This window comes from Actinia tenebrosa, unplaced genomic scaffold (assembly GCF_029948245.1).
Source record: "Actinia tenebrosa isolate PJP-AT-01 unplaced genomic scaffold, QUT_ActTen_1.0 PGA_scaffold9__36_contigs__length_13948895, whole genome shotgun sequence".
In the NCBI taxonomy this organism is placed as follows: Eukaryota; Metazoa; Cnidaria; class Anthozoa; order Actiniaria; family Actiniidae; genus Actinia; species Actinia tenebrosa.
The window spans coordinates 10,009,364-10,021,703 of NW_028292586.1; the positions used below are offsets into that span (position 1 = coordinate 10,009,364).

General features: G+C 37.0%; 1 protein-coding gene and 1 pseudogene across 1 annotated transcript; one reads left to right on the forward strand and one right to left on the reverse strand.

Annotated features, from left to right (window-relative positions):
- Positions 1 to 3,890: 3,890 nt before the first annotated feature.
- LOC148904777 (uncharacterized) lies at positions 3,891 to 10,267 on the forward strand. Its single transcript, XM_089024506.1, has 7 exons — positions 3,891 to 3,941; positions 4,279 to 4,483; positions 4,894 to 5,358; positions 5,918 to 6,196; positions 6,414 to 6,497; positions 7,155 to 7,338; positions 7,897 to 10,267. The coding sequence occupies exons 1-7, from the start codon at positions 3,891 to 3,893 to the stop codon at positions 9,080 to 9,082; spliced, it is 2,454 nt and encodes an 817-aa protein (XP_088880632.1). The 3' UTR covers positions 9,083 to 10,267.
- Positions 10,268 to 11,143: 876 nt separating this feature from the next.
- On the reverse strand, positions 11,144 to 11,795 carry LOC148904778 (uncharacterized; annotated as a pseudogene).
- Between the last annotated feature and the right edge of the window lie 545 nt (positions 11,796 to 12,340).

The following is a 12,340-nucleotide window of genomic DNA, read 5'->3' on the forward strand; positions in this document are numbered from 1 at the left end:
TTATTGTAGAAATAAAAGCTCAGTGTAAAAAAGTAAGTCGGCTTGGGGCGCCGACTCTTTGAGCAAGAGCAGCCAAAACTGCTGGTAATTTTTTGAAGAGTGTTTAAACATTGCTAACAGAAAATTGATCAAAATCCTATGACCTTCGCAAAAATTCTTGTATGTGAGGCTATCATAAATCATGACACAAATACAAAAGGAAATCCGACTTTTCTCAAGGAATTACTTATTGTTCTAATTTGAATAATTGTTGAGAATCCATTTCGCTATTTTTACCAGCCACTGCTGGACTGTTCAACAATATACAATTCTAATAGCTGCTTTAAACGAAGTTTAACGTTTTCTACACCACCATCATATTCCCTAACTTTGTTGAAATCGTTTCTAATTTTTTTAGAAATACAGAATAACAGGCTATCATTTTTTTTAAATTCAAGCTCGAGATACAAAGAACCCTTAACTTATACGCTATTCTCAATCCAACAACCAGCCAAACAAACTTTGCTTGCTCGTTTCACTTACAAACTCCCTGATCGCCTCAAACCTGCACTACTTAACATCCAGAATTTAACACCATCACTTTTAATATATATCACAATACAGATTGGCGTAGGTGAACTGTGAGTAAGTACCCTTTTTAACCCACAAACATTACATATTCTACTCACCTTATATATTGCCTTACTTAGCTTCCCTCTTATCTTGTGTCTCCAGTGTTCATCACATCGTATATCGGTAATTATATGTAAGTGTGGCAATCTACACGATATTAACGTTGCAAATTGAGAGTGCCCAACCGTTGTCCCATCTCTAACAACGTGTTTCGACTTTTCTTCTGAACCTCACAGGTGGGTAAACCCGACCTCTATGTTTGCATGCAATGAATGAGCACCGGGTCGTCCCAGCTCTACAGACGTGTTTCTACTTTCGTTTCCAACGGGCATCGGGCTGGGCTAAACACGACAGGTAAATGTTGCATGCATGAAATAGTTTATTAACCGTAGCACACCTCTTAATTTCATCTGACATAAACGTGGTTTTGTCGGATTAATCTTCTGACATATCGCGTCTTTTCATCGTTTTATCTAACTTTTCTCGTTACTATATCAACCCCGAATATGCTACGTGTCTCGCAATTCTCATATATTTTACTTTTTATATTGGCTTTTCGAAACACTTTTTTATTATATTTCAGGAAATATAGTTTATAGAACAAGACCCAAAATATGTAGAATATAAGACTGAGGGGTCCCCCTTGAAACAAAGAATGGAACATCATAGCCTGGTTTCGTCTTGTATTCTTTACCTTGCTGTCAAGAGGTATTTTTCTCGGCCCTCCGTTTTTCTGGCTTTTAGGGTCGGGAGAAAACCTTTTGCCCTCCTCGACTCCAGATCCTGCCACTCAGCACTCCTCGCTCTGCTCTAAATAAACTCACAATTGAACTGAGATATTTTATCAATTTGTCTTCTCTATTCTTTTATTTTAAGATACATGTTTACACCTTTTTGTTCCAACTGGAGTTGATATCAAAGCTATTTGGTGCCATAATTTCACTAAAAGCTTTATGAGTCTCCAAGAACCTGGAGGCCGCTCTCAGGTAGTGATCTACTATAACGAGGGATCCTGATGTACATTTGTTTGGTTATCCGCTGATCGTCTTGTTAAGTCATCACGGGCCCAACGTCAGTCCAAAATGGCGTCTACTGCTGTTGTTCCGTCTGATGTAGCACATCGACCTTGATCAAGAAAAACTGTACCGTGGTCCAGCAGACAGTTATAATAACACATGCGAACGAGGGGTAAGTATAAGATCATCAACTTTTCTCGTATATCTTTGTATCGTTTTGTCGTATGCCTCATAGTAGGAGTTTCGGGCTCAAACAGGCAGCAACAAATAGACTTCCAGTACAATCTATCATTTTTCTATCTTAAGCTTAAATTTTGAGCATTTAATTATTTCTTTATTTAATTTTATTATTGTTTTGAAAGATTTTTTTAGACATTTTCCTATATTTGGCATGCTTGAAATACTAGGAACATTCCAAAGATATAGTTTCTTAGGCCATAAACAGAATGAGATGTCCACTGTCCTGCAATGAAAGCACTGCTTGTCACAACGTTTTGTGTTCCCCTGTGTTATGTGTTCCCCTGAACACTTGGGCCACTAGTGCTGTGTGTTTTCACCCCCTCCCCCCCCCCCCCCCCCCACCTTACCCCTCCCCCCCTAATAGCAATTCAGTGCTACGTGTTCCCTGCCTCTCATATTGAAGAACATTTTGTGGGATTTGGTTTGTACTAGAGTATGACAATAAGTTATTAGACCTGATGCATGAAAACTGTCTAAACAAACAAATTTCAAAATTATTTATATAAACTTTACAATGTTTATTGTAAATGAGTGTGCATGACTTTTTTTCTCCTCATGCAACGATATCTGACCCAATTCAAAACATGTTCTCTGTTATCATATTTTTGCTTTTTAAGCTTAACAAACTACTCCACATTTATGTCGAGAGTCTGAACTTAAGGTGGCTTCATATAGTTTCGGGCTTTAGAGTAATAGAACTAGAAATTATTTTACAGCAAATACAGATCTATATCTTGATATGTGATACGCTAATCATATTAAAGACTATGAGTTTAAAAACGATCACGTGAATAGTATCCATAGCAGCGACATGTCAGCGGCACAAAACAGTCCCTTCTTGCCATTAAGAAATAAAATCTTGAGTTTCCCCGTGGACAATTGTTTTAGATTGTGTAATATGAAAGTTTGTTTTGTTACCTATTATATGACCGCGTTATATTAATATTGTGACTACAGAAACCAAGATATTAAAGAAATATCAATTCTTAAAGATAAAAGTTTTCTGTAGTCCAAATTTTTTTTATATATTAATTTTCAGTCGCCTTATCATCTATGAAGAAAAAACTGTAAAAATTTAAAGATATTTGACCACATAGTTTTCGAGTTTTTATTTTTCCAAATGACGCATGTCACCGACTTTTCGTGACATCATCAAAATAAAAAATTATTCAAGTTCTGGTACTGCACATGCTCGTGCACAACCTGGCGGGGGGGAAACACTATATGGAGCCACCTTAAGGTGGCTGAACCCCCCTCATGCTTGACCGCTACCTTCCACGTTTGGAATGCTGGTGCATAAATGTGTTTCATCTGATTGCAAATCTTTTTTGCACATAAGTCACATAAGATTGAATTAATGCTTGATGCAGTTTTTAATGAGATGGACGTCATAACATGTGATTATGATGAAATATTTGTTTTCGTTTAGAGAACAATTTTAGCCTTGCAGAGCGTTCAACACTAAAATGCTTCGTACCACATAAGTATATTCTAGATGCCCTCCATTTGTAGGGATTTTTGAAAAAATCTACTAGCTAATTATGAGATATTTGAGATTATTTAAATATAGTGCATAATCTACTCCAAAACTTAACAATGGATTTGATACGGTCGAAATTAATACATGTATTTCAGAGCTATATATTCACAAAAGTCATTGCTCATTTAGTTTTACTCTGTATCTAGTTTTAAAAGGAACGTTTTGAAGGTGGTCGACTTGTGCGATTTTGTGAAAACATATAGTGCATAAGACGGGGTAAACATTTGATGCGCACTTTTCATTGCAGTTTTCTAGTCAATCTTACCAGATCTTCCATTATTCTAAAATTCGCTGATAATTTCTCTTAAAACTACATCAGGATACAAATTAGGACTTAAACTAATATTACACAAAATTGTGAGACTATTGAACTCATTTAAAGTGATCGAGAAATACAGAAAACATTGATCGTTTCCCGACGATTTGATGCTCTGGGAATTCTATTGTTTGCTAATGATCATAACACCAAATTCTTTCACAACATGCACAGTCTCATCTTGCTTGGCTGCTTTCTGATTTACTCCCGAAGTATGGTAATAAACAATCTTATAACTTCTGTATTAATTATTACTGTCAGAATGGTGCTATGAAAAAGTGGTTCCATTTGTGTACTTTGCAGACATTATATATAAAATGGGCACATCACTACAAATACTGTAACCAAAGCCCCAGTTTTAATGCACTGTCGTTGGATTTATGCAATATAGTACAATGTATTAGTGCTAGTTAAAATGACATAATTAGTATTGTGGTCACAAAGCTTTGTTGCTACTTAATTATTTAATTAAATGCAGCTTATCTGCAGGTTTCCTGTCTCTTGATAAGGGTGTAACTAAAAGTATTTTTGTTGTTGTTCTTCATTGGTTTCAGATTTTATTATTCCATAACAATAACCTGATTCTCAAGGCAGAGCGTGGTGTAACTCTTGGGCTTATTAAACTTATCTATTCATCAGATGATAATAACAGTGGCATTATTCTTGGTGTTAAACCAAGATTAAACAAACAAGTTCCTTGTTTGGTAACATTTGACAGCACAAGTCTGACTTATGACGCTTATGATCTTATTATCAAAGGTTGGTAACTTCAGAACACTTTCGACTGTACAGCTTTCTTCTCACAAGAATATCAATCAGTCAGGATGTTCTGTTCAAACCATGTTGCTTAAAAACAGATTAAATCAGAATATGTACTTATTGACTGAGTGGGAGGGCCGTACGGGAAAATATTTGGCTTGAGGTCATGTCGTAAAAGAAAGCGCGCGGATTCGAGCAGGGCCGGACGGGTTTCTCCGGCCCGCTTACGTCAACCCGTCCGGCCCCCATCACGTGACTTTTTCCAATGGTTTTATTAGAGCACGTGAGCAGGGCCGTACGGGTCATATGATTATATTACATATCGTTCACTCACAGATAAAATCCTACCAATTGTTAATGTTATTTTTTTAATGATTGTTATCTTAATTTGCATTAATCTTTTCTTTTAGATTTTAGATCTGGCAATGACATTAACAATGACATGGCAGGCAATGCTGAGCAGCCAAGTTCTAATTTTCTCCAATGTTTCTCAGTTGGAGAGAGAGCAGCAAACAGTATGTGCATAAGTAGACAGGAATTGCCTCCATCAGCTGCACAATATAAGGATTTGGAATTAACCGAGACTGATGACAAGGAGTGCAATTCTTATGAAGACCACTCTACTGATGACTCACTTGAAAGGAGTAGGTCAAATGATATGTTTTTGGAAAATTCAACAACACAAGAAGATTCTTTTAAAAGTGTTGAACTACAAGACATTGCTCAAAGGGACTTAAATTTATCAGAAAGAGAAACTTCTGAAAATTATCCTGATGAAGAAAATGATTGTGAAGAAGAATTAAATGATTGTGAAGAAGAAAATGAGAATGATGAAAGTGTTCAATTCAACCCAGAAGATTTCAATTTTGATATAAGTAAGTACAATAATATTGTGTTCAAATTTTTTTAATGAAAACTGATCTTTTGACTGAAAAATAATAATTAACATATATATGAATATTTACTGAGCCACGAGTCTTGCAGGCATGGTAAATATTTACTATAATCACTGAACCTGAGGGGAATAATTGTTTTAGTATAATTTTAGACTTAAATATTGAAGAAAAGTTGAAATTTAGAACAAAAAACCTCTAAGTACTTATTTATTTATTTATATTTATATTTCCACACTGGCAAACTTTGGGAAACCCCATAATCACTATTAATAGTGATTATCGTCTCAGAATCACCGGTCACTTGACCAATCACAGTGCAATAAACTCTATATTCAAGTCTAGAATTATACTAATACCTGATAATATACCTTTGTATAAAAAAGGACCATTCTGTAAATCACGTTAACATGTTACTTAGGTATCCTGAATAAAGAATAAAATCATTTGGTCAGATGTAGTACTCATGCCTATAGCAACTGATCACCTCCAACACAGTTACTTGGGACTTATCTAACAAAATTAATTGTTTTTTCAACAGAATCTGTTATACCAACCAAGACAGATAAAGGATTGAGATGGCCATGCAATCGCTGCGGCAAGGACTATTGCAGTGCCAGCCACTTAAAAAGACATTGGATTCTTCACACTGATTTCAAGCCCTACAAATGTAGTTTATGCATCAAACGTTTTCCTTTTCACTGGGATCTTAAAAGACACATGACAAAGCATACTGGCAACAAAAGATACAAGTGTCCACACTGTACCAAGTCATTTAATACTCAGAAGGAACTCAAATGCCACAACTGGCTGCATACAGGTATAGGTAATAGAACTGCCTAAACAATACCAGCTATTGTAATCAGGGAATACATGGTCATTTTTGGTATGTTTCTTAGAGCTTGAAATAATTAATGACAGAGGTAGGGAATAGGGGTGTTAAAGGGGTGTTAGTTTGCACTGTTCTAAAACGTTGTCTGATGGATAATACAAGGTGAAAGACATGTGCCATATAATTATCATTATGATTGTTACAGGTCAAAAGGAGTACAAATGTCATATTTGTCATCATGAGATATCTTCATCAGGAAACCTGAAAATACACATGAGAAAACACACAGGTATAACTTTATTCAATGACCAAAGTTTTTAAATACCTCACGTTTCATATGATAATTACTGTATTAACATGTTAATGAGATTGTACGTATGTATGTTGAATATCGTTTTTGCTAACCCAAATCACTATTGTTATCACAGCATTCGACCTTTACACTTTACACTGTTTAGCCTTTGAAAGCTCAGGGAATCACAGCAATTCGTGAATTCATAGGTGATGTAGCTGTGGGTGTCTGGAGTTCCCTAGTATCTAGTCCCCCCACTTCTTTAACTCAAAGATACGCGAAGCGTGAGACCAGTTATTGAAGCTGCCACTTCAACGCAAATGGGGCATGAGCCACCTTGGGTGGCCAATATTTGTCCCTTATCAATATACGTATTAATCTGTTTAATGGTTTCAGTTTTTGTTTGACTTTCTGTCGTTACAATAAATAAAGTATAGATAGAATATATTTTGATAAAATAGCCCTTAAGCCCAGTTTAGACTTTTGCGATGGCCAAATGAGGAGGCTTGGAAGTGTTAACTCATTCATCATCTATTGTTATGCGAATTGGTGCTTTTTTGTACTAATTAGTTAGTACTATTTCATGGATATATGGTTTGCACTCGACTCTAGAGCTCAAATGCATATTTATTTATTTGAACGTATATTTACTAGGGGAGAAGCCATACAAATGTGAATACTGTCCTAAAGCTTTCTACATGCTGGGCCACTACCAATATCACGTTAGAAGGCACACTGGTGAGAAACCATATAAATGTGACGTATGTGATATGGCGTTTAGCTACTCTGTCAACCTCAAAGAACACAAAAACATTCATACCGGGACAAGGCCGTACAGGTAAGCCATTCTGTACGGCAAGCTGCTAAATATTCACTAAAGTGATGTGCAACAGCTAACTGGAAGAGGAGATGGAAAACACCCGTGGTTTGTTTATCATAATGAATTGCTCATTGAACAAAATATGAAAATGAGTGTACAATGACTGCGCTACATCCCTTGTCCCTTACTGATGATAACATACATACATCAGTTTTCCTATGAATGTGAAAAGCTCGCGGAATTGAACGTAGACGTGACACATTGCGCTTGCATTTACTCTCCATCCAATCAAATACCCGAAACAAGGCACGAATAACGTGCGGACACGGTCAAGCCAATGCCACGGCACAGCCAGACCAATCACATTGGGCGAGAAAAAAATCAGCCAATCAAAATTCTAGATAACATCACGGTCGAGGCAAGGCTCGCATGCGGCACCAAGTTTTGCACAGTCAAGAAAGCTGGTCTAACTTGAGGTTGTGGTGAGGAATTATCATCCCTGCCTTGCCCCCTGATATACGTTATTTTATGCATGCGTTACGCTCTATTCACTCTTGATCTTTTGTTACTCTACAGCTGCCCTACTTGCGATAAGAGGTTCACTCATCGATCAACTATGAAGCAGCACATTTTGACGCACAGCGGACAACGCCCATACAAGTGTCATATGTGCTCTAAGAACTTCATTCAAAGCTCAAACTACCGTATGCACCTTTTAACACACAAAGACAAGCAAGACAGAGCGCAAAAATGTGACCTTTGTGGTAAAGAATTGTTGTCAAGGCGAGGCGTCAAGAAACACCGACAACGATGTGCACAAACATTAATTGACAGAGCTAACGGTGTAACCAGCAAAAAGAACAAACCAAAGACAAATACCAAAGAAAGATACGAGTGTGGCATTTGCTCGAAATTGTTTACCTATCGCGCTAACTACGAAGCTCACTGCAAATTGCCACACCCAATAAAAAAGAAGCAAAGAGAAAGAAAGACACAAGTGGCAAAACAAAGCAAGTCTTCCATCTCGAGAAGTCACAATAAAGTAAAATGCCCTATTTGTGGTAAGCAATTCTTGTATATGAAGTGCATCAAAAGACATTTGCAGAAAAGGCATTCTGGTATAGAGGTAGGGACGAGGTCATCTAATGTGGTTACATCACCATCTGAAAAGACAGAAGCATTAAAAGATGTACAGACACTCCCTACTGTACATATCCAACCAATGGGAGAGCTCTCTTCCTCAAATGTAACTCTCATTTATGTCCCTTCTGCATCAGCTCGAAGCTCATCAACCGCAAAGTCCTCGAGTATGTTAACTGTTTTGCCAAAACCACGCCAAGAGAGTGAAACAGGCAGATCAGAACATTCAGCAGTTGTTGTGGATTCTGAATCAGTTGGTCGTTATCCTTTGTCAAAGCAAAGTAATAACGATAAAACATGTAAGGGAGCTGAGACTGGTTCACAGGCTATTACAGCTTTAAAAATACTTTCTGCCAAGATTGGAATAGAAGACCAATTTCAAGCGTTGTCAAGACGAAAAGACGAGCAACGACCGCCTATCTCGAAGCATCTGACAGCTTTAGAACAGCTTTCGAAAAGAGTAGGTGTTGTCGAGGAGATCCCTGTTACCATAGAAACTGCGCATGAGCCCAACGAACAGAATACTGATGTCAGCATTATGAAGGATCAAGCCAACTCGCAAAATGGTTATGAAATAGAAAGAAAAGGGCTCAACGAAACAAAAATAAATACGGTAGAATAAAAGTAAATTGGTTATGGTTAATGACCTCCATATATGACATATAAGTTTTTTAATTTGATGGCTGTTTGTAGGTAACCCACATGCTCTAAGGATTCCTATAATGTACATGTAGATTCAAAGTATGTGTGTTTATACGGAGAAGGACAAAATACAGAGATTTTAGAAATTGAAATTGTTTTTCTAGTAGAGTACAAAACACCACATCCAGTAGCCGTGGGAAATCATTGTTACTGTTACTTAATAAGACAATAATCTGAGTGACTAGGACCAGTTCTTTTCAACTTTTGATATGAGCAAGTTAGCAAAAATTGATTTACATCATTGAACAAAGCACCTCAAATATAACAATTTAAAAACTTGTCAGTTTTTTAATTTTTATGCATTTGTTTTGTAATTTTTTCATTTTTATTTTAAAGCGCCTTAGAACTTTTGTATTTGCGAATAAATAATGATAGGTTGGAAAAATAGCAACATTCTAGCTCCGTAAAGTTGCGATATTTTACGGACGTTTGTATGATGAGGGTCAAGTTTGTGCCCCACCAGTCCCCCCACCATACAAACGTCAGTGTAAAATTTCGTGACTGCATGGCTATATCTTCGCCTATATCCAACGTATCTCTCTCAAACTTGGTAAATCTACTAATTTTGAGGTCCTTTGTCCAGCATTATCGATGTATTTTTGTTAACTAGTCCATGTAGAAAGTTGAAAAAACTGTGGAAGGGTCTATCAACGTGAACTATTTCTCGTTTTTGCTGTAATATTTCAAAAACGAGGGCGAGTGTTTCATTAGGGTTTCCAAACACGAGAAAACATTTGAAAGCAAGAGGCCGTAGCCCGAGAGTTTTTATTGTTTTCGAGTGTTTGGAAACCCTAATGAAACACGAAACACGAGGGTTTTTTTTGGAATGACTTCTCTGAGTTAATAATTCATTATGCAGGAATTATTTTCTGTGTTATTTTCTTGTTTTCATTGTGTTATTTAATATACTTAGAACAGTTATATGGGAAAAACATTAATAAAATATAGATCCAACCCAATTTTGTCAGCAAATTCCTCATTGGCATGGTTGGTGAATCACTAGACTATCACGCCAAGGGTCCCATGTTCGTGAGTAGATGGTGCATAGAAGTTTAAAAAGTGAGTAATGGAGGGGAGAGAGGTAGAGAATTGAAGCAAATGGGTGAAACGAAAGTGGATGAGAAGTTCTTCTATCTATTTTGAGACACCCACGACAAATATGTAGATTAAGAAATATTTTCATTACTAGTGATAAAAATATTTTAAACACTAGTGATGAAAATGGTTTTTCAAAACCCACCAACGTGATCCGAAAAGTGCCCATCCATTGGTTGCTGAGCTTATGAATTATTAGCGAGTTTGATAAGTAATAATGTAGTTGCTTGGCATATAACACTTATTGACTTGAACCTCGGGAAAGCAGCGTGTTTTGTGGTCCCTCGTTGGCATCGGGAAAACATCGCCGCCTCAGGACAACAAAACACATCCTCGGTCACAGTCAATAACTGTTAACTATGTAAGGATTAGTTACCGAGGGCCGTAGGGCTGTATATGAGCTGATTTAGTGGGCACTGATCATGACTTGGACGTTTAGAATAGTTTGGTAGAAAGTAGAACCCACAACCGCGACTGCAAAAAATGCACCTTTTTAAAGAGCCCATGCCGCCTGTTCACTATATATTAATTGTGTATGTGAATATATATGAAATATATATTTGTACTGCGGTTGTAATGTATCAACTTGAGCTGATCCTCGCAGCATATGAAGCAACTTATGCAGCTGCAAATTGAAAGAGTCAGAAAAAATCTGTGTCTTGAACATTTTTTTCAAAATTCTGGTACTCCTAGTGCACCAACAACAAAAAGACTGATTACAGGCAAAGACCATGATTAGGTACTACTAAACTGAACAAATCATCCCTCCCTCCCCTCCCTGCATCTACATTACATGACATTACTGCATAGTGATAATCAGAAAATGTTGTAATTGGAATCATGCAGAATTGCATATCGGAATCGAAAAGTTTCCTTTTTCTTGGCTTTTTGTTATGATGGCGAGCCATATTCACTTACAATTTCGTGCAGGAACTGCTTACGACTCCAATTACAAATCCGAGGCAAGTGTAAACCAGATTTTACAGACAAACTGCTGAGGGTTATCCAATGATGATGATATGCGATATCCCATTTCAAGCATAGTAGTGATTAAGCTGCGTTTGTAGCGCTCATCGACATGACTTGGGTAATGAAGTAGAAGGCCAGTGTTAGTGGGCTTGACATACACTTTCGTTTCGATGTCGGGGGCTCTATTAAGTAATTGGACACCTAAAAACGGCAACATAACATTACTTTCTACTTCCATGGTGAATTTTGACGAAGGATGTATTCGACTAAGTTCACATAGGAAGTGATTAGCTGTGTTGGCTATTAGGCATAATGGTTAAAGTGTCGTGAACATAACGTTTATAGTAAGATGGTAGTTTTCCATTGTGTTGTAGAATGTCTTCGAAACGACACATGAAAACATTAGCGAGGAGTGGTCCGAGAGGAGATCCCATCGCCACTCCGTCAATCTGTTCGTAGAGTTGCCCATCAAATTGGAAAAGCTGGTATTTAGTGGATATGGTCAAAAGCTCGATCAGGTCTTCTTTACTGATGTTGAGGTCACACGTGAGATTAAACCAGTTGTTATTGAAAACCAGTTGTTATTGAAAGCTTTGTTTGCTAATATCTAGATAGTTTCGTCCAAAGGAATATTTGTTCAAAGGAAACAAGTAAATCACCTTGGTTGATCTTCTCTTTTTGATCTTCTCTTTTTTTGAACTTCGACAGCAAAGGAGGAAGTTCAAAAAAAGATCAACCAAGGTGATTTACTTGTTGCCTATGATGTAGCATCTTTATATTCCTTTGGACGAAACTATCCAGATCGTCTTAGAATATCTTCGCACGGCAAATCTTCGTGCGAAGTCTTTGTGTTTTTGTTGGGTGGTTTTTAGAAGTCGTAATTATATGAAAATGCAACGCAAAAAGAGTTGAGCTGGATGTATAACTCTTTGAATCTTCTGCATTCTGTGAGTGGGAATAGGATTTGGACACTGGGAAGTGGGATTTGGAAAAAATAGTGTGGACGTAACCTTACTCAGGGCTACCCTTATTTCAGTGTTTAAATATTCACAAATACCAACGGTAAAGTAAAGAATGCACAATTTTAACAATACAAACACTTTGAAATCCGGAA

Excerpts from the sequence above, each read along its gene's own strand:
- LOC148904777 (XM_089024506.1), top strand. The coding sequence starts at position 3,891 with ATGCACAGTCTCATCTTGCTTGGCTGCTTTCTGATTTACTCCCGAAGT. Across the intron at positions 3,942-4,278 it reads TGATTTACTCCCGAAGTATG|ATTTTATTATTCCATAACAA; the intron begins GTAATAAACAAT and ends CATTGGTTTCAG. Across the intron at positions 7,339-7,896 it reads ACCGGGACAAGGCCGTACAG|CTGCCCTACTTGCGATAAGA; the intron begins GTAAGCCATTCT and ends GTTACTCTACAG.